This window comes from Astyanax mexicanus, chromosome 6, assembly GCF_023375975.1.
Source record: "Astyanax mexicanus isolate ESR-SI-001 chromosome 6, AstMex3_surface, whole genome shotgun sequence".
NCBI lineage: Eukaryota > Metazoa > Chordata > Actinopteri > Characiformes > Acestrorhamphidae > Astyanax > Astyanax mexicanus.
In genome coordinates, this window is record NC_064413.1 from 30,404,534 (window position 1) to 30,430,516 (window position 25,983).

Genomic DNA, 25,983 nt, shown 5'->3' on the forward strand with positions numbered 1-25,983 from the left:
TTTTTTATTTGCACAGCAACAATATATAGCTATGATATCACATTTAGAATTCTATAAAAATTGTACCTTTACTGTTAAAAAACTGTGCTACAAAAGGTTATTTTAACAAAGCTGTAGTTAAACATTTATGTAATTGAGAGTAAATAACCTGTGTGACTAAATTTCTTTAAAGAAAATGTATTTAACAATTAAAGTTTTTTCACAATCTGCATTACATATCTATATTAAAAAGGTTTATTCTTGAAATAAAGGTTGTTATTCTAATTGTTTTGGTATTGCTCAAATAACCTTGTCCCTGGATTAGTACATTTAAAGGTATGCCTTAATTACATTTAGTTCATGTACATTATTGTACCATAAAATTAAATACTCTTTTACACTGGCAGGCCAAATGTCATTAGACAGCAGTTTGTAAATTGATCATGTAGAGTGTCCTCAGGGGACAGTTTGTGAATGCTTACACCTGTATAAATTATGAAGTGTTATCGTTTGACTAAGGCTGAACATGCTTTTGGCAAGATGATTATTATTTATTATTGGATTATTGAATTATTGGAGTTTAAACCTGAAAGTGGGTGCTAGATAAACATTAAGGACATTAAGGAAATCCAATCAATTAAATATATTATTATCAATTTTTCATTCATTTTCATTTATTTGAGGATGGCACTACAACTCACAGTGGACAGCACAGTGGGTGGAAATGACTGTTGACTGTCGGCTTCTGGCTAATCTTTTCATGCAAATAATTCAAGCAACTCTGGCATAAATCTGTATTCAATGTTGGAAACCTCACACACATATCCCCCAGGTCAGTGCAGCATGCGTCTGCTTTCATGGGACAATTCTAATCCAATGTCTACTGATGTTTGACATGTCAGTGTAAGCCACAAACTTATAGATCTAAATAACCACTGCTGATGAATATTTACATAGATTTTAATTTAAGTGATAAAACGGTCCCCTTTTCTAAGGTGGTGCACAGTATGCTCGGAACTCTATGTTATTTAAAATAGCCCCAGATATTATCATGGTAAAATGTATTGTCAACTCAAGGTTTGAGGGCTCATTCATTTATTCTGTCTAAAGAAATTCTGAGCATTAAACAGGAGACTGCACTGACCAAACACGTTCACAAATTTTCATGTTTTTGTGAGTCATTAGCGACACACAGATCATTCATTTTCCATTTTATTAGTACAGCAATAGTGTGGATTATTATCCATTGATATATTGTATATAGAATTGAAAAAGAAACCTTTACACTCTAACTGAATGCACCTCAAAACTTAGAATCTATGCAATAATGAGGTAGACATTGATATTGGTATTTTCAACCTCAGCAAGTACTGAATACATTTTTTAAATTAATTTTCTTTTATCAATGTAAGAAATACACGATTATCATGAAACTCTGTACATCACAAATAATAAAATAATTATAGAATAGAAATTATAACGATTTGAGTGCATTTAAAAAAAATGTACATTTTACAAAGAAATGTGGCTGGGCATTTCTCCATTCCTCGCACTTTTTAGAGCCTTTTAACTATACAAATATTTACAGCTCAAATAATGAACAACAGTGCATTCGAAGCTAATGTGCATTTAAATATAATCTCGCTTAGGAGTCTTCCTCCTCGCTATGGTCAGGTGGGGGGTGGGGGGAAGGCTCCTGACCACACGGCTTGGCCAGTCAGTCTCTGTGAAGTGCATTTAGTGAAGACACGGGAGCGCGCACGGGTTTTTAACTCCTTTCCGCTTAGTGAAGGATTTCGGTTTTTGTCCACGACTCTTCAGAGTCCGGCAAGGAGAAGGTTTTAGCAGGCACTGCGATCCTTACAGTCAAAAGTCCAGGCACTTCGAAAACAAACATAATACAAAACATTTTACCCGAGTGTGTTTGTCCATGATCGCATTGTAGAGTCTACAAGGTGTGATCGAGTTCCCAGTCTCTTCAATCATTTGAGACAATAAGAAGTTCTCTACAAGTATTGGGTTTGTAGAGACGCAGCAGGAATTCTGGCTTTTTTTTTTTCAGAAGGTTTGGTAGTGAATGATCGTCTCGCCGTGATGATGAAGCATTTGAACTGACCATTGACCACTGACACCACAGCAGACAAGAGCAACAGGTAAGAAGAGTATTCATCCCCTCAACGGCTGGGCGTTGGACAGGTGCCTCATCACCTCTCCGTCCGTCACCCCTTCACTCCCCAACACCTATTTCACCCCGTCATTCCATCACTCCATCCTCCGGTGAGTCCACAGACGTACTGGAGATCCAAAATCCCCACGTCTAGATTTTTACACACATGCCTTTCGCTATACCATTCTAGCCACTTGAAGGTCTTTCTACGCGTTCTGCAGCGTGTGCTGTGTAACGTGAACGTGTAGAGAAATAAACCGAGCTATAGCTACAGTAAACAATTGTGGAACGGGCTAGTAGTAGTTGTGTAAATAAATGGTTGGTGCTGCTATTTAAGGCCTCTCTACCAAAGATAAGCCTAAACTGACTAGAAACCATCTAACCATGCTAAGAAGCGGCTAGGGGACTCCCTTTTGCATTTCGGACTTCCACACGTCTTGTTTCAGCAGCTTCGACTGACCTGTGTGCGGGTGTGTGTGTCAGTTTCGGGTGTTTTTCTCTTCAAGGCGAGTCCGTCTCAGCCCTAAAAAGTAACAAAGCTCCCCTCCCGTGGAGGGGACTAGGATTTGCGGGGGCGTTTTGGCGTGGGGGGGGTTTGACGCTACCTGCAGCCGCACTGTTCTACTACCATGTCTTCATACTGCTTGTAGACGACGTTGTTGCCCGAGTCGATGTAGAGGATGCTGATGGGACTGAGCTTAGTGGGCACGCAGCAACTGGGCGGCGTGCTCCCCGGGTCCATAGAGTTCATGAGCGTCTGGATGATGGCGTGGTTGGTGGGCTCCAGGTGCGACCGGAGGGGGAAATCGCACACGCCCTCGCAGTGGTACGCCTCGTAGTCTAGTGGCGCGATGATCCAGTCGTCCCAGCCGAGCTCCTTGAAGTTGACGTGCAGCGCCTTCTTGCTGCATCGCGACTTGGCCTTCTTGCCGTGCCGCTTGCCGTGGCGACTGGAGCCCAGCGCCGTCCTGCGCCTGCGCCTAGCCTTGAGCCCGGGCGGGGGGTCGCCCCTTGCCTTGGTCTTCTCCCTCAGCTCGTTGAAGAGGCTCTCTCGCTTACGCGAGCGCGTGTACACCACCAGGATGGCCCGGTGGCGCCGAGGCCGCGCGCGCCTGCCGAAGCCCAGTTGCCTCAGGTCGAGCTCAGCTTCCGACTTGCCGTGCGTCACGGAGAGCTCCACGCACACCTGGCCACCGGTGGGACTCCCTTTACCTTTGAACGCGCCCGATGCGTCCACCACCTCCCAGGACGCCTTGCGGGAGCCAGGCAAATGTAGGGAGCTGGAGTGCAGCGGGCTGGATGAGCCGCATGAGGACAGGTGGAGGGTGTAGAGGCCCGAGTCAGGGGGGGCAGAGTCCGTGGGGAGTTGGCGGAACAGCCGAAGCTCCGCGCCCAGCAGATCCTCTTTGGACGAAAGAGTGGAAACGTCGAACAGATACTTCTGCCTTCGCAAAGGAGAGAGCACGAGATCATCTAAGAGAGAAAAAAAGAAAGAGAGAGAGAGGTCAGACATAGTTTTAGGGTGTTTGATGAGGCAACACTAATGGACCATAACTGTTTTTCGTTAAGTGCTAAATAAAATAAAGCTAAAGAGACACGATATACGAAGCAAACGTAGCGTAATAAGTCTATTATTTATTTATCATATAATTTAATTACACTAAAATAATAACATTAATATTAATAACATTATAATTATTAGTAGAAGTATTACTATTCTTTAAAAAAACAATCTCTTTTAGCAAACATTGCTATTATGTTTGGGCGATGCCATTGGGAATTTTAATCCTTTTTACAATTTTTCTTTTTTACAATTCAGTTTTATTATTGTTGCGAATTTCTTAATTTTCTTTATGTATTCTTTAATTCATTTGTTTGTTTGCTTTTACTAACTCTTGTTTTACACTCTAACTGTCCCAAAAACATAATGATTTTAAACAAACAACTATCCCTTTTTACACTTTATACAGTTTTTTCACCGTTTAAAATTATTTAAGCGACTGTTCTTCCAATTTTTTGCGAGTCCTACAGATTATTTTAGGTTGCTGTTGAGAGCCATGAACGCAAATCAGATTGTGGTACCTGTTCTTCACCCACATCAAAATAAGAACCCTTCAACAGGACCTATTTTATACTTATATAACTCCACTACTAACAAATACAACTGAAATGTGACTGAATTTTTCTCTGTGATGGCGCAGACAGAATGGGGTCTGAGAGAGAGAGAGAGGGAGAGGGTGAGAGACCTGCGGACAATAAGAGAAATAGCCTGCTGTCCACACACTGCTGCACAATGCACAATTAATGCATTCTTTCCCCGCCAGGAATTCAGAGGCCTAGTCTACATCAGTACAGACAGTAGTCCCAAAACATTTTACAACCAACTAAACACTAAACCATCACAAACACATTTCAATAACCATTAAACACACACGCTTTGGTAAAACGTCTGTACGTGCTGTGTGTTTAGCTTTTTAAAAACTTTTCAATACCTTCTTCAGTTTAAACTGAAATCAGTGAAAATATTATTTTCGATTGTGCTTAATTCAATACTTCATCACGTAGCAACGATACGGTTTAAACAAATATAAATGATTGTCTTTTTACTAAAATAACCTAAATGAATAGATTGTGTTCACATAAACATAATAAAATATATTTCACATTTGAACATTTAAAGACTTAATATTGATCGAATATAAGCTCAACAAGCAACGAATAAGTTTGCATTTTGAAGTTTGATTTTGCCCTTTCTATTAACATGAATGTTAAAAAATGTTGTAGTTGATTCTAAGTTATTCACTATAAAATTATTTAATCTGAGTTTTCTAAAAGAAAGAGCTGAGGAAGAGGAATACATGTATAAAAGTGTTTTAAAGCAATTGGTGTCTTGGTCTTAAACTCAAAGTTTAACAATTTGTAATGCCCATTTAACCTATTTCAAAATTACTCTGAATTTTGAAGAGAGAGAGGAAAGGAGAACGAATGAGAAAGACACAGAGAGAGAGAAAGGGGAGAGGGAGAGGGAGAGAGAGAGAGAGAGAGAGAGTTTTCGTGGGGTGGCTACTGGGGCCAGCATTCACCATCTGCGTTTTTAATGAGTTCCTTCAAGTGCCAAAAGTAATTTTCATACATTCCGTTTGTTCTTGTCTGATCCAGCGACCATAACGATGTTCAACTTTTGGGGAAATGTCTTTATCAGCTCGGAGGAAATGCCTTCCAGCTCTACGTAAAGATTAGACTCTTATCGTAATTTAACGTGGAAATGATTTTTGATAGCATCCAGCGCTGGACGAAGCGTCGGTTAAAGAGCCAAAAACGCTTAACAAGTAATAGAGTTCGCCCACGCAATGTATTACTAGTTATTATGAGCTATTGTTCTGCTGTTAAATATTTACTTTTTCAGCCTATAATTGTTTTATTTAAAAAATATGTCAAATTATTTTTTTGGCAAATTTATTGTATTTTACAGAACATCTTACTGGCAACAGGTTGTATAAACGGTTAACTGTTTTTAAAACGTATATATATATATTTCTTTAACGTAAAAGACATCCAGCGAGCTAACACAAATAGTTATTAAACTATAAAAAATCACTGGCAGAAATTAAAGCACTAAAAAAAATTCTAAACTAGCGATTTTTTTCTCCGAATTAGCGCAGCGAAGAAGTCCTAAGGACAGGCCGAGCCCTGCTGTCCGGCCATGTCCCCCTCTGTGGTGATGGGCCACGGGCTGAACCCGTTCATTACGGGAGAACAGACAGTGTTTGATATGTTATGACATGAACACTCAATGAGATCAGTGAGTTCAAATAGTCCGAAGAGCGCAGGCTCCAGGACAGGGTCACAGCCACTGACACATCCCATCAGACTCAGCACACAGAGCGAGCCTCGCCGCCCTTCTATTCCCCCTGTTTACCAGTTCTACCAGCTCCTTTTACTGGTTTCTACTCCGAATAAACCACTGTCAGCAAAACAGCTGCTTTGTGCGGCGTTCTTAAATTATCCAAACACATTTTGACCAAATATGCTTCTTTTTATGAAATAATAAAAAAAGACTAATGTGAGTCAATTTGAACTGTTAATGCCAGATAACACCAGAATAATCAGGTTTGACTTATCATGTTTTTATGCAAACACTATACATAAAACAGGGGGGAAAAGCACACTGAACGGTGTAAATAAATCTACAGGCAAGTTCTCTCTGTTCTTCTAAAACCCGAGTCCACGCAAAAAAGAATAAAGTTTACATCAATAAAAAGCCTTCTCCTAGAGCAATAGTGCTCCCATGTTTCACGTTTTGATGTTTAAAATGTATTGCCTTCATTTACAAAACTTCCCAATTAGAGTTTTATTGGCCTGGTAGTTGGGGGTCAATGTAAAACCCACAGAAAATCATACTGTCCAAACTCGGCTAAGGCGGTCTTACAATTAGGCCCAAACCGATCCCAAACAGTGAGAGCTCGATACGCTTCAATTCGGTGTTTCTAAAATATTTTTAAAATAAATAAAAAATGTATTTTAACAGTACTTTTTTGGTTAATTTTGTTCTTACTTTCTTCATTCGTTGCTTTTGAGTAAATGTTTTAATGCACAAAATATCAGTCCTGTTTTAAAGCTGTAACCCCGTAAACAGGCCGCATACACAAGTGTAAATACGTGTAAAAAATCAGTTTTGCTTGTCTGCGTTCAACAATAAATCAAATCACAAAGATAAAGTGTAAAAATGTATGATAAGAAATTTAGAAAATGCAGAAAAAAACTGTATAATGAAATGTAAACGCAAAACGCAAAAACTAATGAAAATTTTACAGTGCAAAAACAGGACAGACCTTTCCCTCTGTCCACAAAGCTGGTGATAGTGTTGGCCGATTTTGAAGAGGGGAAAAAGCTGGCGTTGAGCCCCAGTTTCTCCGCGGCGGAGTAAGTCCTGTAAATGGAGAGCATGTAGTCGTGCGGCTCCACGGCGCTCTTCAGTTCGGCCCTGAGCGCCGCGGCTGCTGAGGACGCGGCGGGCTCTTTGAGAGTTTTGGGGGTCCTGTGTGTGTCCTGAGCGCTCCTGCTGGTCCTGCTCCTGCGCGGCAGCACCGGGGAAGAGATGATGGCGGCCGGTTGGCAGCACGGTAAACTCCAGAGGAAGAAGAAGAGCGCACAGAGAGCCGCTGCTCGCACGGCGTCCATGGCGATGTGGTGCCAGCGCTGCACCCCAGAGTTCTCCACGGTGACTCCAAAGCGCAAACGCACACACACTCACACACACAAACACAGGCACTATACACACACACTACACACACATACACGCATACGGGCCGCGTGCGAGAACTGCTGCGTATCAGCAGTACGGTGCGCTCGCGTTGCCTCTATAGGAGAGAGAGAATGATAGAGAGAGAAAGAGAGAGAGAGGGAGCAGGGGCACTGGGACACGCCCCCCTTCTGTGTTGTATAGGAAAGAGCTGCCTGGACTGGGACTGAGACGCAACACCACCCCCCACCCACCATCACCAACACCACCACCACCACACACCCAGACTACACAGATACGCACATCCCGGAGAACTCTGCTCTCTCTCTCTCTCTCTCTCTCTCTCTCTCTCTCTCTCATTTTCTCTCTCCACACTTGCGAATGCGTCCACTGGGAGAATCAGACACCCCGGACGTCCGGGCCGGTGAGGGAGGGGAGGCTGGAGCATGATTTTAGGCCAAGACTAAAGTGCTGACAGGGGTTAACAGTCACTCACTGATCTGCTGCACCGGCTGCAGCTCACACATCCTCACATCCTCACACACAGACCTGCACAACTGACTGTGCATAATGTCCATATGTCCAGTTTTACTGTGCATGTCTGAGTGGAGTCTGCTGCACTGTGGACTGAACTTTTAAAAAAAAGTTACAGAAAAAAATACAGTGAGCTTTTTACAGTTACACCTGTACAGACTTAAGTTACAGCGGGGGCATATCTATAGAATAAAATTAAAGGGTGTACTAAAAATATATATTTATATATTCATTCAATATGTCATGTTATTTAAAAAAGTTACAGTAAAAGTAAAAAGTTCCAACTTCAAACTATGCCACATACGTATCACAGTAATTTACGGCAAATCGGGTCGGATCACATAAAAAAAATAATAAATAGTAGATATAATAGCCTATATAAAATATCAGCTAAACAACAAGATGCCTAATAATATAAAAAGAAAGAGTAACAGAGTACCTGTTATTTATTGTACAGCAAAAGTTTCTGTGTGAATTTTTATATAAAAAGTTAGAAAACAGTTGGTATTCTTCTAGTATTTGAAATATGCTTAAGTCTAACTATTTGTTTTTTAAATAAATTAGGTCTATAAGAGACTGGGCGCGAGTGTGTATCGACCATACAAACCGGCAGACGATAACATTTATGAGTTACAAGATAATTATTTCCCAAGGTTTTTTTTTTTTTAAACCTTTTGTTGGCAGTGTTGGGCATCTATCTGCGCAAAGGCCTTAAAAGTGGATGAGCACTGTTCTGTTTTCTGTAATTTTGCTGCCCCCTATCGGATACACTTTGTTAACACGTCTTATGTTTCTTAAATAACGTATCTAGATTCTTTAAGTTCGTTAGGAAAATAACTTTACCAGGCTGTAATTTTGCCTTAACTTAAGGAAATATTTAGTAAAAGGCGTTTTCTCTGAATTGTATGTCTAACATGGAAAAGTAATAATTTATTTTAAATAGGCTGTGGAACTTTGGGACAATAATTTTTAAACCTGGAAATTAATAGGGTGTGTTGTTGATGCCTAGGGTCAACAATCTTAACAATTCTCTGAAAAAAAGAAATTGAAAGCTCTTTATACACTTAATGTCGCATAGAAGCAAAAAAGAACTCTGCACTGATCTGTAGATTATGTTTGGGGTCTTCTGTATTGAATGTGGATGTGATTTAACGCTTGTCAGTTAGAAGGGGCACTTTTAGACAAGACAGATGCTGACGGTTATGATGATTATCAGCCGCTGCGCTGTCAATTGTGAGTGGTAATACCTTCTATGACGTATTCCTGATACACAAGTATGGAGAAATCGAGGAATGTTAAATGCCCATACATTTTCAGAAATAGAATGTCCAATCCATCTGGCACCAACTATCAGTCTTTGTATGAACTTTGATAGTTAACTGATTGCTATTTATTTTTGTTAAATTAAATCTTAACTTGATTATGTTGTTCGATGAGAGAAAGAAAGCTTTAGCATTGCTTTCTGTACTCTCACTACACTACAATCTAAAAAAAATAAAGAATTACTTTTTTTCTTGATGTAAAGGCTTTTTTTTTTACAAAGTTAAAGGTTCTTTTCTACAATCATGGTTATTTTTGAAACCACAATTGTCTCTTCTTAAATTAATTCAAATGTATTTTTGTAGCACTTCAAATCAGCATTGCAAAAATATGGTAGCACCATTGAGAATTAGACCAAATATTAAATAAAGGTCATAGAACCCCTAGTTACAGATAGTGGCTTTAAGAGGATCCAAAGGGGGGAACAATTATTTTCTGGTCAGACTATTCATAAATTCTTGATAGAGTCAATATAGAAAAAGTCAATTTTCTATTTCAGATTTTGGTACACCCATGATATGGTGGACCAAGTAAAGTTAAATGCTTTCACAAATGTCCCATCCATTTGGCACACACTATCAGGCCTCACCTAAACTTTTACAATTACGTCAGCTTTTCATGAGGATCTGGCCAGTGTTCAACTTCACTCACAAGATAACTCCTAACAACCATTAAAAAGGAGTTTGTTGATGCAGGAACAGCATCTACTGCAATGGATTGGTGGCCTGTCCAGGGTGTATATTGCCCTCTGCCCAGTGCCGGCTGGGATAGGCTCCAGGCATGCAATCTTTTTTTTTTTTTTTTACACAAGAACAGCACCCAATAGGGAGCTTTTTTGTAACCATGGGGCACCAAGCAGCATTATCTCTTTTGCCCTCTCATTGTGTCTGCCAGTGTACCCAAGGCCTTAATATTTTCAAAACTAAACAAAACAAAACTAAGAAGAATTAACAAATTAAATGTAATTTAAATAAGGTTAACTAAGAAAATAAGAAACAAAATCAGTCGCACATAGACCGAGACACAGCATTTTAGTAACACATAGGCCTATGCACCAAACACTGAGACAGAGGGGCTCAAATACACAAGGAGGGTGAGGAACATCTGGGATTGGTAAACGAGTGGGCGGGATTACAAACAAGACATAAGGTGACAACACTGATAGATAGAAAGTAGCTAGGCAGAGACAGGACAATAACAAAACAAGGCCATGTCCTTAAAAAAGCACATGGCTGGCAATACAAGACAGGAAAAGAGAGGACTGGAGCACATAGAACCAAAAAAGAAAAAAAAACACAATACACAGGTTAAGGTATGACAAATATTAAGTAACATTTCCACCTGGTCTTCCAACACTTAAATGCCTCAATGCCACCTACAGCATGTACTGTAATTAGAGGGTATTTTTAAAGAGTACCCTCTTACTCCTCTCGCTTGAAATCCAACTGGCAAAATGTGTTGATTTAACACTGGCAAATTGACTGTGTAGTTTGCTACTAGGCTCCGAGGTACCTCAAAGCATGCCTGAATTGACTAAATAGCGTCAAAAGGGAGTCTGCACACTTATGGGTGTGTGGCGTACACGTGCAAGAACAGAACCCATCATTTGGCTGGCAGAAGATTGTCACGTGTATATCCGTCTATTCATCTTTCAGGAGTCTGTTCATTTTCACTTCATTTTTGGAATTTACCACCAGATGGCGTTGTCTCCTTTTTTTTTTTTACTGGAGAAACAGTCTCTCAGTTCGCAACGTAGGTTCGTATTTTATAGTCTTATCAAATGATTTTAGATTACAGCTTGCTACAGTTTGTCAGCATACAATAGTCAATGCTACTTGTTGGTGATGATTGCTGTCGTGATGATAGGACGTCTTGTTTGGGTGAATAATAATAAACAAAAAAATCATAAACAAAGACAAAAGAAACAAAACAACAGCTTAGCAATTGTTGTCTACAGTTTCAGAATAAACGGTGCAAAATTAGGATAATGGGGTGTTACCATTGTTGCCCCTGAGATGGCGGCAAACCACCCCAGTCTTTTTTTAGATAAGGGGAATATTTATACTAATATTAATTTCCTTTCCTGCAGTTGTTTTTCTCCACGCTTTAAGGGACAAGGTTGGACCTGATGGATCATGGTGTAGCTTTTTGAGGGTGCATTTGCACAGTGTGTATTTGTGTGGTGAACAAGGACGTATAGTCTATTTTTTCTCACATCCATAAAACTATAAGCACTATTTAAATCTGAGCCATATACAGTAATTAGCTACTTACTGTATAGAACTTCAGCACCATGGAGAGCTGAGACACAGCCAAGCTTTTGAGCTAAGCTGCTCCATCTTTAGCACCAAGCCTCTGAACCTGAGCCTGCTGCTCCTGCTGATGCTGCTGGTACAGTAAGAGTTAAGCCTTGTTGTGTTACATAACACACTTGGCACCTCAGTCATATTCAGCCCTGAAGCAGCGCAGCTCCCAGAGAAAGTGCGATCTCCTGGTCTGACCAACCAGAGCAGGAGAGATCATCTCGTAGACCATCTCATATGTAAGAGGGGCAGGACGATACATAATCCATCAAACAACAAAGCTGGAGATTGACTGAGGGAATCAGACTGAGGGAAGCTGCGCATCTTCACCACACCGACCCATCCTCATCCTACAACTACAGCTCAGGCAAGTGCTTTTCCTTACTGCGTCATAACATTTACTGCTGTTTGGACACTTGTCATGGTGTGTATGGGATGTCTGAGCATTTTTGTATTGAAACTTAAAAGCTTTAGAACTCTGAGATTGAGGAAATAACAGAAAGCGATGTTACAGAAGAGTATGACGCATGAAAGAAAAATAAGACAGAATAATCATGCTTATCCGACATCGTCATTTGCGCAATTCCGAAATTCCGAAATGTTCATGGTTACGATCATGGGTATGATTTGAGCTGGTAAAAACACAGTATTAGGTGGGGCAGGTTGCCACGCAGTTACCACAGCTTCAGCACCAGGGGTCCTGGACAGCACTCGAAGTGTACACAGTGTTCCAGACCACGTGAGACCAAGACACGTTGGTTGTTTATCACAGATGGTAGACAGATACCATTGTTGTATTATAAGCTGATGCGCTGGAATGGTGTCAGTTAGTTCTGCAAGTGTCAACAATAGAAGACAACATAAAAAAATAAAATAATAATAGTAATAATAATGATAATAATAATACGGGTGCACGTTTTTTGACTATTGGGATGTGACGATCCTCCTGTTGTTTAATCTGAACAAAGAAGATTAAGACAAACAAAGTTGCACCTGTCAAAATAAATGGCTGTATCAACAAATAACCATATTTTGCTCGTTCATGATTCATTAGCAGAGCTAGAAAATGTTTAATAAAACAAACAAAAATAAATTCAGTATATACTAAAGAAATATGAACAGATTTCTACTTAAAAGAGTACAAAGTTTGTCGCTGGGGCTGTACCCTAATATAGAGGTACAAAAGAGTATCTTGCAGTGAAAATCATTTTTTGCACCAATGTTTTTTGCACCAGTAAAGATTATAAAAATAAACTGAATATGTGTCAAGAACGCGATGTTCCAAAACTGTCTGTCTTTTAAATGAAAATATATAATAAAAAAATGTACTGCTTATTAGTTCAGTGATGCAGAATATCGAATATACCTTTTGGCTACAACGGGGATGGGTTAAAATGTTGTTGAGTTTAATTTAAAGTGCATTACATAAGAAGACAATCATAAAATCATAGAATCATCAAAAGATCTGCAGTCTACTGTGATTATAAAAAATACAGAAGACTCTCAAGAACTCTCAAGCAATAAATATGAAATATAAATGAGAGTACATCATTATAGCATGACTAACATTCATTCGTCAGTTTGTCTGTGGTGCTCTGCCAAGTACTTAATCCAGAACACATGACCAAGTTCTAGACATGAGCCAAGAACTAGAAAAACTAGAACTGATGGATTGTTAATCATCTATAGACTGTTGACTGTTGCAGTTGGTGTTGAATAGTCGACATACATTGTTGCATCAATACTCAATAAAAGCAAAGAGGTGGCTTCAAGTGGTCCAGTGGTTCAGCGGGCTGAGCGCTGCCACTATGATTGGGAGATTGCCGGTCGGGAGATTGTTCGAATCCTGTTTATGTAGCTTGCTATTAGCTGCTGGAGCCCTGAGAGAGCACAATTGGCCTTACTCTTTCAGGGACGATAAAAGGCATTCTTTCCCCTCATCACTCCTATGGGTGATGTAGATCAGCACAGGGCATCTGTGAGCTGATATATCTGAACCGAGATGCTGCACTTTCCTCCGAGCGTGCTGAGATGCTACTCAGCAATGCTGCATCAGCAGCAGTTCGAAAAGAAGCGGTGGCTGACTTCAGATGTATCGGAGAAGGCATGCGTTAGTCTTCACTTTCCTGATGTTGGGGTCCTAATGAGTGGGTTGGGTTATTGGCTGTGTAAATTGGGGAGAAAATGGAAAAAAAACAAGCAAACAGATGACAAAACAGGATAGGTCCACTGTGGGTTGCGTAGTGTAGTGGATAACAACACTGTCTTCTTTATAATTAAGGTTTGATTTCCCATTCAGGAAAGTTCACACCACTTAACACCAATAAAAGTCATTGGGCAAGCCTCTGAATGCAACATTTGCCTACCTGCTCCAGATAGGAGGATCAGCCAAATGCTTAAATGTAAATGTAATGGGTTCTTGGTCGATGCAACAGGAGAGGGTTATTTGATTAAAATCCAAAAAGGTCTCACGCCAAGGTCCAGAACCTAATAATCTCTAACTTGCATCATGATTCTGTGCCATATGCTGAAGCATACTGAAGTAGTCTAATAGCTACATTAATGTTGTATGTAGCGAACAAATAAATGTCAAATGTTAATCCTCCTTTTTTTTTTACTAATGCAGACAAAGAAATGAAGAAAATGAAAGCTGAAACTGTAAAAAAACAAGTACTTTGGGAAAAAAAAGCACAGAAAATGATTGGTAAAACAAGCAAAAAAGGCATCAGTAGATAAAGAGTTAAAAGGATTGTTTATGTGTTTTGTTGTTCCCACTAGTAAGACTATAAAATGTGAAAAGCATAAGACAAATTCACCACTTCATTAAATTCAGAAATTAGCAAGTAAAACAATTTTTATCATCTGGATACTGTATGCAATGCATTCATGACTGTCTAAAAAACAAATGGGATGGGTAAAATGTTTCCATATCAGCATGATATTCTCTGTATCTTGCTATTCATCAGCTAATCTGCAAATTATGTAAAGTTGATTTGAAATTTAAAATGAATTATTAATAAATAAATGTGCTCTACTTGCTCAAGTGTGTTACATAAGAAGACATGAGTCATAGAAAATGTAACCTGTACTTGTTTAGTTCTGGTTATAGAATCAACTGTAGTTCACTGTGAAAAACTGTGAAAAACAGGCAATGAATATTAAATATCAACTATTAATGAGAGTACAGCACTCATTGCTCATTCCATTGTTTTGCACAATTAAATAAAACCTCAGAAAGAGCAAATAACATAAAATACATTGTGAGTAGAGAAACAAAAAACATAATATGGGTATATATTAAAATGTAATTTTAAAATAAACATGTACCAGGTGAGAAAAGTTGCACATCAAAATAGACACTTTGACAAAATCAAATAGTTCTTAATAATTACCATTTACAGGTCCAGGTGCAGATAGGACCCAAGTGTGCGTAATAATGTTAATTCAAAATACTTTATATGCACTGTATCAACATACCACTGTCAACATACCACATACCTTTTTTAAAGTGACAGTACAGAGTTGCACTGAGCATGCAGTAAACATACACTGTGATGTCCTCTCCTTTTAAAGCAGATTAATTTAACAACTTTAGTGAGTCTGTTGTTCTCTCTCTTAGTTTGCCAGCACTATTTAGTTCTAATTTTGTGTTTTTTGTACTTTAATAGTGAATGAGCAGAGAATGACTGAGTTAACCATTTTGATATCTCTCTGTTCACAGTAGCTCTTGTATCAGCGCCGACAGCAGTGCCACAGTTGCTCCAGCAACCAGCAGTAAAACGCTGTCAGAAAAACTCCTGGGAACAACCAGACAGCTCTGTTTTAAAAATGAATATATATATGAATGATAGCAAAAGTCATTTATTAGAATATTTCACCCACTTCTCATTTAAGAATACCTTTAAAAAACATCTTAAGATCTGATGCTTTAATGCATATATATTTCCATGTTTTTCAATCATAAAACTGACACTATACACTTAACTTAAAAATACATTAATCAGTATGGAACGTTTTTTAAAATAATTTTATTTCTATTTTTTTCCCCAATTTCTCCCCAATTTACACAGCCAATTACCCAACCCACTCATTAGGATTTCCACTATCACTAGTAATGCCCCAACACCAGGAGGATGAAGACTAGCACATGCCTCCTCCGACGCATTACTGATGCAGCATTGTACCAAGTAGCATCACAGCGCACTTGGAGGAAAGTGCAGTGACCACTCGGTTCTGATACATCAGCTCACAGACACTTTGTGCTGGGGACATCACCCTTTGGAGTAATGCAGGGAACAGCGCCATCTACCCACCCAGATAGAGCAAGGACAACTGTGCTCTCTCAGGACTCTGGTAGCTGATGACAAGCTACATAAACAGGATTCGAACAGGCAATCTCCTAATCATAGTGGTAGCACTTAGCCCGCTGGACCACTCAGAGCCCCCAGTATGGAACTTTTAAAATAGGTTGAGATGATAAAAGTTTTTTTGACTGCTATAATATCTGTCTATAGAACTCATTTTCTAAAGAGTGTATGTATGTGCTCTGATTGTTAAAATTCTGCATACATAAAAAACAGACTGATGTGTTAATATGTGAGAGAGATACAGTATGAAGATGAAAGTAATCCATATTTATAGATGTCTGATATGCTTCCTATTTGCTATGTACATATACGAACATATGCATCTAAAGGGAGATGAAGTAAGAGTCAGTGATGCGATAAACTCATGACATGACGGGATTGGTTACATCATACGCAATGAAGCATTTCTGCCTTTTATATAACCACTGCTTTTACAAGATGACCACAATCCTGTGAGAATAGGCAACTAAGTTACATCATCATCAGACCCCATCAACTGCTCTACAAATCTACAAATACTGAATTATTGAACTATGATTTATAAATAAGCCAAAAGTATGCACTGTGCACGGTGCAGTCGAAGCTGAGGAACAGCCTTTACTGCATATCTTTACTGGTTGGGGAGTCTTTAGTCTTTCAATTCACCAGTGAGTAACAGAATGAGGTCATGCTGCTGTTTTAAGTGTTAAGCCAGAGGGGCTCAGACATGACACAGCAGCTTGACAGCAGAATGTGTGAGAGTGTGAGATCATCAAGAAGCCTAGGAAAGTCTAGGAAAATCAGTGATTTTAGTAGAAGTGTTTTTAAATGACATTTGATAAATTTTTACTTGCAAATAAACTCCAATATATTTGACAATGCAATCAAAGAATCAAAGCTAGTTAAATGTTAGGTAAATGCTTAAAGGTTAACTTGTATCTGAGATTACTGTTCATACTGTTTCAACTAGTTATCTGATATCTTGATTACTGCTAACCTAGTGGTTGCTAAGGTATCCCATACCATACCATTACACCCCTGCTGGAAAACCTTTTGTCCTTTGGTTGCCATTGGTATTCCATTATATCTGTTGCACCAGCCACAAACAAGATTAAACCTATGCAGCCAACAGTTGTCATCCTGTAATGGGGAATCACCCTCCATTTCTGCTAGGACATGAAAGAATAACAAATATTTGATAAAGTAGATCATCCAGACTATCAAAATAAAGTAAACATGGTAAACGATATTCAGTAACATCTAACAAAAAGGTAGTACTGAACACAATAGGAGAACAGTACAATTATTCTATGGTTTTAGGACTTCTGCTCTTTCATTGTTTCTTCTGAAGTCAAGATATTTTGTTTGAGTAATTGTCTCTCCTGGGGACTTCATGTAGGTTCATGTTTATTTATATTCTATTGGCGATACTTCTATACAGGGACTAGACAAGCTACACCACCTAAAGTAGCAGAATGTATTGATTAGAAAGAGTTTTGAAAAACATTTGAAAAATATGCTGTACAAGAAAACATACAGTATTCACTACTCAAACAGAACGGAAGAACTTAATGTCTTATTTTCAAAAATAAAGCTCTGAATGCAGAAACTATTACAAAGTGACATAAATTACTTCACTGGAAAAAATGCAAAACATATGAAAGTTTCAGTCAGACTTTTGATATTTGTGATCAAGTTGATTGAGCAAAAGTTTCAACAAAATCTGATTGACAACACATTTCTTTATAGCCTGTATTATACTTTTTTCTCATATTTGTTTTGGTTGTAAACTGCACAGTGTAATCCAATGATGTAGCATAATTGTAGTTTGAGAGAACAATACTATTTTTGTTGTTATCTGGATAAGAGTGAGGCAGAGTGAGTTAAAACAAGGTAGAATGGGTCTAGAGGCCCATAGTGTATGCACAATTACCAAAATATGTCTTACTACAGCTACAGCCAAGCCAAAAACCCTGTGAGTTGTATTTTTTATGTTTCCGCACATCCAACCATCTAACTGTTTCTTTTCTTTCTGACAGATCTATCAAAGCAGAAGCAACATGATCCCATTCCAGGAATACGAGGTGCTTACCAATTTATACACAATGATCTTTTCTAATTGTGAACCTCAGTATCTCCTCAGGCAATGTCAGTATAGTGAAGAACCACAACATAAGCCTAAGTGGTAATAAAAATAGCTGTATCAGGACTCAGTAATTGATTTTTGTATCCATTACAGATGAAGAAACCATCAGGGAAGAAAAGTGTTCGCAGTCGCATTCCCCGCCTAGTCCTTCAACCCTTCCGTCCTAAAGGATCGCCCATTTCTGAGCTGCCATTTTCTGAAGAGGAGAGCAAAGACTGCGACACCAGCACAGTACACTCAAAGAGAACCATCAGCCCCAACAGCTTCTCATCAGGTAGGTTGATTAGATACATCCATAAAACATAGCAGTGCAACCAAACTACACTTTCTAGGTTTTCTGTCCTACCCAAGACTACTTAGACAAAGCATATTTTGTACATCCTTTGTAAAGGAATTGATAATATCTTCTTGAAAACCATTGCTATACTGGAGGATGGGCATGTGCCAGCAAACACATTAGAGGTCTGTTTACCGGTCTTCCCAGATGACACAGGATGCCCAAGCAGTCAGTGTGCCTCTCCAGCCAAGACCCCATCTGGTTCAGATAACAGCCCACTCGGGTCGCCACCATTAGGGGAGCGCAAGACCAAGGTGAAGAGGGTCCATGTCAATGTGGTGGCTGAATGGAGAGTCCCAGCACAGAAGCACAAGAGGGAGCAGCAACGCTCCTCTACCCTGCACAGAGGTGAGAGAGTAATAGCTGATATTATAAAACTGATGTCGACTTGGAGAAGATATTTTTCGATAATTAAGGTAACAAGCAATGGTTGGGAATTTTGTTGACCAGGATTTTTGTGGCCACTTACCTTGTCTACATGTTGAAATTGTAAAGTATGACAGTGCATTCTTAAGCTATGTTAATGACTGCCAGCCAGATCTCCTATCTCTTCTGGAATCTCTAGATTATATCCAGATTGATTTTTGATTCTACAAATTGGATCCAAACCACAACTGGAAATGGTTTGAAAGATGATTACAATCAGATTAATATAGATGCATCTCAGCCTGGGTGCTTTTGCTGCTCAAATTAGATTCCAATGTCTATGTTTAGACTGCTAACCCGATTTTGTTTCCAGATTTTGATAGTCTGGACAGCCAGAAAGCATATGAAATCCAACTTTTGGAAACTGTATCCAAACCACATTAGGATTTGGTTTCCGAGTCGACCCAAGGAGGATTGCTTCCTTTGGTTCCTCCTAAGGTTTCTCTCTCTTAATGTAAGGGAGATTTTCTTTGCCACTGTTGTCACCACAATAATTGGCATCACTGTGGTTCTCACTCATAAGAGGCTTGGACCTGTTTTTTTTCTCTTTAAAGCTGCTCTGTGACAACTTTTGCTATATAAATAAAATGTTATTTTATTTTTATTTATAATTTTTTGAAATGTAATTACTATCAGATTTGTACAGATGTGTCTCCATCTAGAAACAAATTTCCAACCATATATCCTAGAGAAACTGAAGTAGACCATCTAAAATACCACCCAAACATTGCAGTACATGTTCTTTGTGAGTTCATTTGCACCAAACATCCAAACTCTCCACCTTAAGATTTAAGTTCTCTGCTTCACAACGTTACCATTGTCAGGTGCACCAAGGCATGGAGAAACAGGTGTTGCCTGCCTGATTGGGCAGCTGGTGATTGGTGGGTGATTGGTAGGTTGGCTGCAGCTAGCCAATCAGTGCAATCAGAAGTGGTTAACTTCTCTCATTGGCTGACCAAGTAGACCAACAGTCAAACTTTGTCACAACACTTAGGAATTGCTAGGTTTAGCAGTTGTATGTTTTTGTTTGTTTGTCACGAGTTAAGAGTTTACACATTATTATGATTTTGTCTAAAGGAAAGAGATGCTTCTCCGGTATGCATATGAGCTCTTAAACAGGACCAGAACTACATAATTGTATAAATTTTAAAGTTATATGGTTTTCAGCAGTGAAAGTGGGAGTGTTAACAAGGAAAGGTTTGGGCTGTGGGCTATCTGATGTAATATTAGGTATAAAGAGTGAGAGAGAAATACTGCTATCCTCAGACAGGCCTAGAAGGCTGAAGGCTAGAGGGCATGTAGGAGTACATAGACTTGCCTGTATCATTTGTCAAGCCATTTACAACTGCTTTATTTCCTGTGCTACAGGCAGTGAGGCAGATTTCAGCTCCTCCAGTAGCACTGGAAGCTTCAAGACCCGTGAGACTCCAGCCACCAACTCCACAGGCAAGAAGAGCTGCTCCACACGCAGGTAAGACACCTTATAATACCATCAGCTGGCTATTACTTGGCATAGTCTGTTTTGAGTTTTAGGGTTTCCAAGAGTTCTTAATTTTGAAGTGGTTCAACATCAGATTAATGTAAAATGAAATGAATGCATTAAAATAAATGATTTTGATAATAAAAAAAAAACTTCTATCTGAAATTGTACCTTCATTTAAGAATCCAAAATGTTCTTTATTCTTGTCTAATTTACTGCAATGACTATCTCACTGTGAATGTTCTGAAATTACTTAAAATTGAAACATTTACATTGACTTGTATTGAAAGGTTTTTTTTTTTTTTTTTTTTTTTTTCCTCCATCTGTAAAATTGCAATCCTGGAGATTGGTGACAGTAATGTGTGCACTTTAATTTTATTTTTCTTCATTTCTCTAATTGTTTTCTTGCTGGTTAATCTTCAAACGTATTGTTGCTCAGATATTTGTTTTTTTTGTCAACAAAAATAGTAATTCAAACCTTTTGTTTAGGTGGAATTTTTTGAAGTGTGCAGAATGGCAATAGTTTTATTTATAAACTAACTGTTGTATTAATTGTAAAAATGGATTTGAGAGTATCTGGACAAACGATCAACTTAAATGAGTTAACAAATCATATATGGAGGTGCTTTAAAATGCAATTACAATTAGATTTGTACAGATCCATCTCAGTCTGAACATTCAATTGGATTTTAAAGTATATTTTGCATCACTCACAATGTGATGAAAACCACATCATATTCATAGCGATCGATTTGCTGCGATCTACAAGAAGTGTCAGTGGTTAATAAGTTACTCTAGTCAACATCATTTCTGCAACCCCTAGAAACAGGACATGTATATCCAATCATTTTTTTTGCAGGGAACAGTGTGGACAGCCATCTAAACAGAAATTATTTGATAATAATTAGGTGGAATTTACTCATGGCCTGTTTCCTTATGTTTTTTCCCTTTCTAGTCATTTGCCCCACATCAGGAGTCAGCCTGTGTTTAAGCCCCCTGGAAGCCCCACTGCCCATCGCGATTCAGAATTATATGCCCCATACAGGACACCTCCCAAAACCCCCTTTTCCTCGACTATCAGCAGCAACTCTAGCCCCAGGTAACAAATACAGTATATAGAGTCTCAGAGCCTGCAGATATTTTATGTATTCAGTGTGTGTGTGTGTATCAGGCATTATACTTTCTACCACATCTATGTAAAGGACTGAATTAGATCAGTCCTGGCTGTGCTCTGCTAAGCTCCTGAAGAGATTTAGAAGATGCTCTTCTCTCACTTTGTGCCAGTGGCTGCTGAATGTTGCTATGAGGTTTTGGAGGTTTATTTGGACCCGTTTTTTGAAGGAATATGAATATTTCATGCACCTAGTCAGTATGTGTGGAAGATCTGCTGGCTCTCATGTTTCAATGCATTTTTGTTGCGTTTTGCTGTAGAATTTGAATTTTTCTTTTTGCCAAAGCTGCAAAAAAGATTTTGCACTCAAAAATGAAGCATAGATAGATGTAATAGAATTTTGCACAACCAATAATGAAATGGTTACTGTTTCTAAACCATTATAATTTTGTATTTCTGTATTATTATTTTCATTTTTTTATAGCTTTGACTCCATTTCTCTTGTGTTGATTAGTAATGCTTGACTGGGTTGCATGTCTGTTTCTGGCAGAGCTGAAAAAAATGGTTTTAAAGCAAAATTAGCAGGTCACTGGTATATTTTGTTCTAATCCCTGCTCCACTGCCTGCTTCCCAAACCAGTGATCTACATATTTAAGCCAATGTATCCTCTCTTTATTTTCTTTCTTCTGTTTTTTAACACAAATGTGCTGATAGTGACTTACATTTGATACTTTGGTTAACTGCAGATATTAATGGCTGGACAAATGTCGTACATGATGGTACATTTTTCCTCAGTGTAATTATTCTGTACAATGCTGCACATTTATTTATTTATATATATATATATATATATAATTTTTTTTTTCTTTCTTTCTTTTTATCTCTATTATTGTTTTTTTTATCATTGCTTTGCTCAGTGTTTGTTAGATATTTTCATTTCTTGGATATCTCTGGCACCAATAAGGTAATAAATAAATGTCTGCAATTTATTTTCTTTTTTTTATTTGTTTTAACAGGAAGACCTCTTCTGGACGTTATCACTCATGCGGCGACAATCATGGCATCAAGCCTCCCAACCCAGAGCAATATCTGACCCCTCTGCAACAGAAAGAGGTGACAATTAGGCACCTGAGGACAAAGCTCAGAGATTCTGAGCAAACAGTTAATGACCGGTAAGTCCTGTTTATGCTACTTTTGCATATTGCTTCTAAATGTTAAATTAAAATGTTTCTTGAACATTTATGGGTTCTTCAGTTTAAAAATGTGGAAGAACCCCTTATGTGGAGCTTTTGATGAATCTTGAAGAAAAGCTTTTTAGAAGAAAAATAAAATCAGAAATACATAATTCAATTGATCAAAACATCTGAAACTATAGCACTACTGACACATATCGTGACCTACAGTGCATTTCTTTAACCTAACACACCTCTGCCAACTGGTAGAGAAGGCACAATCAGTATGAGTTTAATATGTTTAATGTATAGTGTTTCACCCATAGGTTGAGTGGAAGGTAAAGGGATTTAAGGACCTTTTAGAGGTTCTTCCACAGTTCCTCAAGGAACGTATCCCTTTAACACTATGTATGTGTGCTTTCTGATCTTAATAATTCAAGTATCCAGAGTAAAGGTGATTTTTTTTTTTTTTTTTTTTTTTTTTTTTTTTTTCTTCTCTCAATCCACCAGGAATTCTGAGGTTCATGAACTGAAGTCCCAGTTGGACCGCATGCGTGAAGACTGGATTGAAGAGGAATGTCACCGCGTGGAAGCTCAACTGGCCCTTAAGGAGGCGCGGAAAGAGATCAAACAGCTCCGACAAGTTGTGGAGACCATGAAGAACAGTCTGATGGAGAAGGACAAAGGAATTCAGAAGTATTTCATTGATATCAACATCCAGAACAGAAAGCTAGAGTCCCTGCTGCACAGCATGGAGCTCGCCCAAAGTGGTGCCAACTTGCACGATGAGCCCACCCTGGACTTCATCTGTGACTCTCCAGAGAAGTCCTTGCCTGGGAAGGAGAATCTGCACGTGGAAGATCAGGCTGTGGAGGAGATGGCAGACAGCGGGCTGCTGGTCAACGATGAGATGGCCAACCAGATGGACATCCTGGAGAAGGTTCTAACATCTACAGCTGTGGGTTCCAGCCAGGACTGCAGTGGTAAGCTCATGAACCAGCCTCCAGGACTGTCTACTTTGGTACAGAGCATCTCGGAAGATACAGAGAAGAGCACAAGAGATCAGATCGCCAGTAAGGTGTCTGCTGATGAGTCTGTTAGTGAGGAAAAGTCAGTCCAAACTGAGGAAGTCCTGTACACCCCTGATCTCCAAGCCCTTATCCTGCAGCTACTAAAGATCCAAAACACTGGCTTTTCAGGCCTGATGAGTCCCTCTTCCAACATTCCCCAGAAGTTTACCAAAGCACAGGAACACAAAATATTCCAAGCCGAGGAGCCGATCAAACAAGAGGTGCCACCTCAAGCTCAAGAGGCTCAAGATGGCTGCTTTGTAGAGAGGTCCAACCACATTCCCAACGATTCTGCTGTGATTTCCCAAGATTCTAGTGGTTCAAGCCAGAGCTGCTCAGATCTGGAAAAGGATCCAGGCTTTATGGAGGAGTTGGATTTTGGCGAGAAGGATACCTGCAGTAATGCAAGTATGGCTGTAGTGGGGAAAAACCACTGGAGCAGCAGCTTCCTGGTTGATCTGGTGGCTGTAGCTGCACCGGTTCTCCCCACAGTGGCCTGGTTATACTCTCAGCACGGTGTAGTCGGTGGGGCACCAGTGTACAACATTGCAGCTTTGATTCGTGGGTGTTGCATCATGGGATTGCACTCTCTCCGCCACGTCACACATGGGCCGCACATGTAAAAGGTCTTTCACCGCTAATGATCTGCACAGCTAACAAAAGCACTTAGATATCAAACTTAAAGTATTTTTTTTGTTTTTGTATATTTGTGTACATTTGTACTTTTTATTTGACTTCCAGCTCGCACACATACTTTGCACTGTGTATAGTTGCCATGATTTTGGGCAAAAATGGTGAACTTGAAGGGATATTTTTGTTTGTTTTCCTCACGTTTGTACTGCTTTTTGCCATGACATGATCATCTGGGCAGGTGGTCTTGTCACTATTGTGCTGTTCTTTGCCAGATCGTCAGTTTGTTGCTTTTTGTAGCGTAATTGAGTGGAAATTAAGTTTAGAGACTGTTTAAGTCTTTTGAATTTTTTTTTTTTTTTTTGTAGTTTTGTTCATTCCTAAAGGCCTAAAACCCCTCAGCCAAAGCTAACTTACTGTTTGTGTTCATTTAAGTTACAGCGTTTTCCATGTTTGTTTGTGCACTTGCTTCTTCCCTAAAGACGACCAATGCTACAGTACAGTTGAATTGATTGATGTGCCTGAGCTATGTGCAATATCTGTTTGTATCAGATGTGTCAATATATTTATTATTAAAGCATGGTAACCCCATTTATCTTTGGTCCTATTTTCTTTACCATCAATCACGGCTTTTCTATGGGTCAATATTAATATTACAGTTATTAAAAACTGAAACATTTTTAAGACATTGATCTGAGTGAACACATGATTGCAAACACAGAGGCATGTTAATCTACATTTTTAAAATACTTTTTACAGTTTTATACAGGTTTTTTATACCTTTTATGATATGGGGTTGTGTATTTAATCATGCAGCACTGCAGACGTGGCAACATTGATTTTTTTAAAGAGGTTAAATAACAACACAATATAACATGTTTTTTAAAAAAAAATTAAAGATGCTGCAAATATATCAAGATTAGGTTTAAATGTGTCCAAGAATTTCTTGTCCAATCTGTCATTTTAGGAAAATCACCCCTTTAAAAATTAACCATTGACATAAGTGACATCTCAACTGTCACATTTTTAATGTGAAGGGACTGAAAACATGCATGTTCAGCAATTATAATAGTGATTTCACTTAATATTTCTTATATTGTCTTGGTTTTTGGCGGAGATAAAGCTTAAGCTGGTCATGGTAAAATATCAAGGTAATCCAGATATGTTTATAAAATTAAGATGTTTCAAATCTTTGAACAAGTGCAAGGTCTGTACGAACAATTAAAATATTTAAAATCATTAAAAAACACATTTTCATCAAATACCAATTTTCACTAAAATTGTCCACCTTGTCCATCATGTAGATTGCAATGACTGTTCCATGCATGACCGAAAATAAAAAGTGATTAAGCTGAGAAATACACTTTTTGTGCAGTCTGAAGTCTAATAAATATGGTGAATAGTTAAGGCACAGTAGTTTAATAATGACCCCTATATACAGCTCTGAAAAAAAAACACTTACCAAATTGAAAACCTCTGGAATATAATCAAGAGGAAAATGAATGCTTGAAATGAAAGCTAAAATGCTTTAATTTTTACACCAGGAGTGGCAAAAAATTATCCAAAAGCAGTGTGTAAGACTGGTGGAGGAGAACATGCCAAGATGCATGAAAACTGTAATTAAAAACCAGGGTTATTCCACAAAATATTGATTTCTGAACTCTTAAAACTTTGAGTATGAACTTGGTTTCTTTGCATGTTTTGAAGTCTGAAAGCTCTG

The 25,983-nt window shown here is 38.7% G+C and overlaps 2 protein-coding genes across 3 annotated transcripts; one reads left to right on the top strand and one right to left on the bottom strand.

Annotated features, from left to right (window-relative positions):
* Positions 1–1,139: 1,139 nt before the first annotated feature.
* gdf6a (growth differentiation factor 6a) lies at positions 1,140–7,593 on the bottom strand. Its single transcript, XM_007251830.4, has 2 exons — positions 6,979–7,593; positions 1,140–3,619 (listed from the first exon to the last, which is right to left on the bottom strand). The coding sequence occupies exons 1-2, from the start codon at positions 7,325–7,327 to the stop codon at positions 2,748–2,750; spliced, it is 1,221 nt and encodes a 406-aa protein (XP_007251892.2). The 5' UTR covers positions 7,328–7,593; the 3' UTR covers positions 1,140–2,747.
* Positions 7,594–11,687: 4,094 nt separating this feature from the next.
* sybu (syntabulin (syntaxin-interacting)) lies at positions 11,688–24,854 on the top strand. Of its 2 annotated transcripts, XM_022673727.2 has the most exons (8): positions 11,688–11,912; positions 17,931–17,975; positions 18,131–18,311; positions 18,522–18,722; positions 20,169–20,271; positions 21,236–21,379; positions 22,408–22,563; positions 23,074–24,854. In XM_022673727.2, exons 2-8 carry the CDS (start codon positions 17,952–17,954, stop codon positions 24,254–24,256), a joined length of 1,992 nt encoding a protein of 663 aa, XP_022529448.1. In that variant the 5' UTR covers positions 11,688–11,912; positions 17,931–17,951; the 3' UTR covers positions 24,257–24,854. The 2 variants fall into 2 exon arrangements, with proteins under 2 accessions (XP_022529448.1, XP_022529449.1); XM_022673728.2 differs by lacking the exons at positions 11,688–11,912; positions 17,931–17,975; positions 18,131–18,311; positions 18,522–18,722 and adding an exon at positions 19,518–19,895.
* The last annotated feature ends 1,129 nt before the right edge of the window (positions 24,855–25,983 follow it).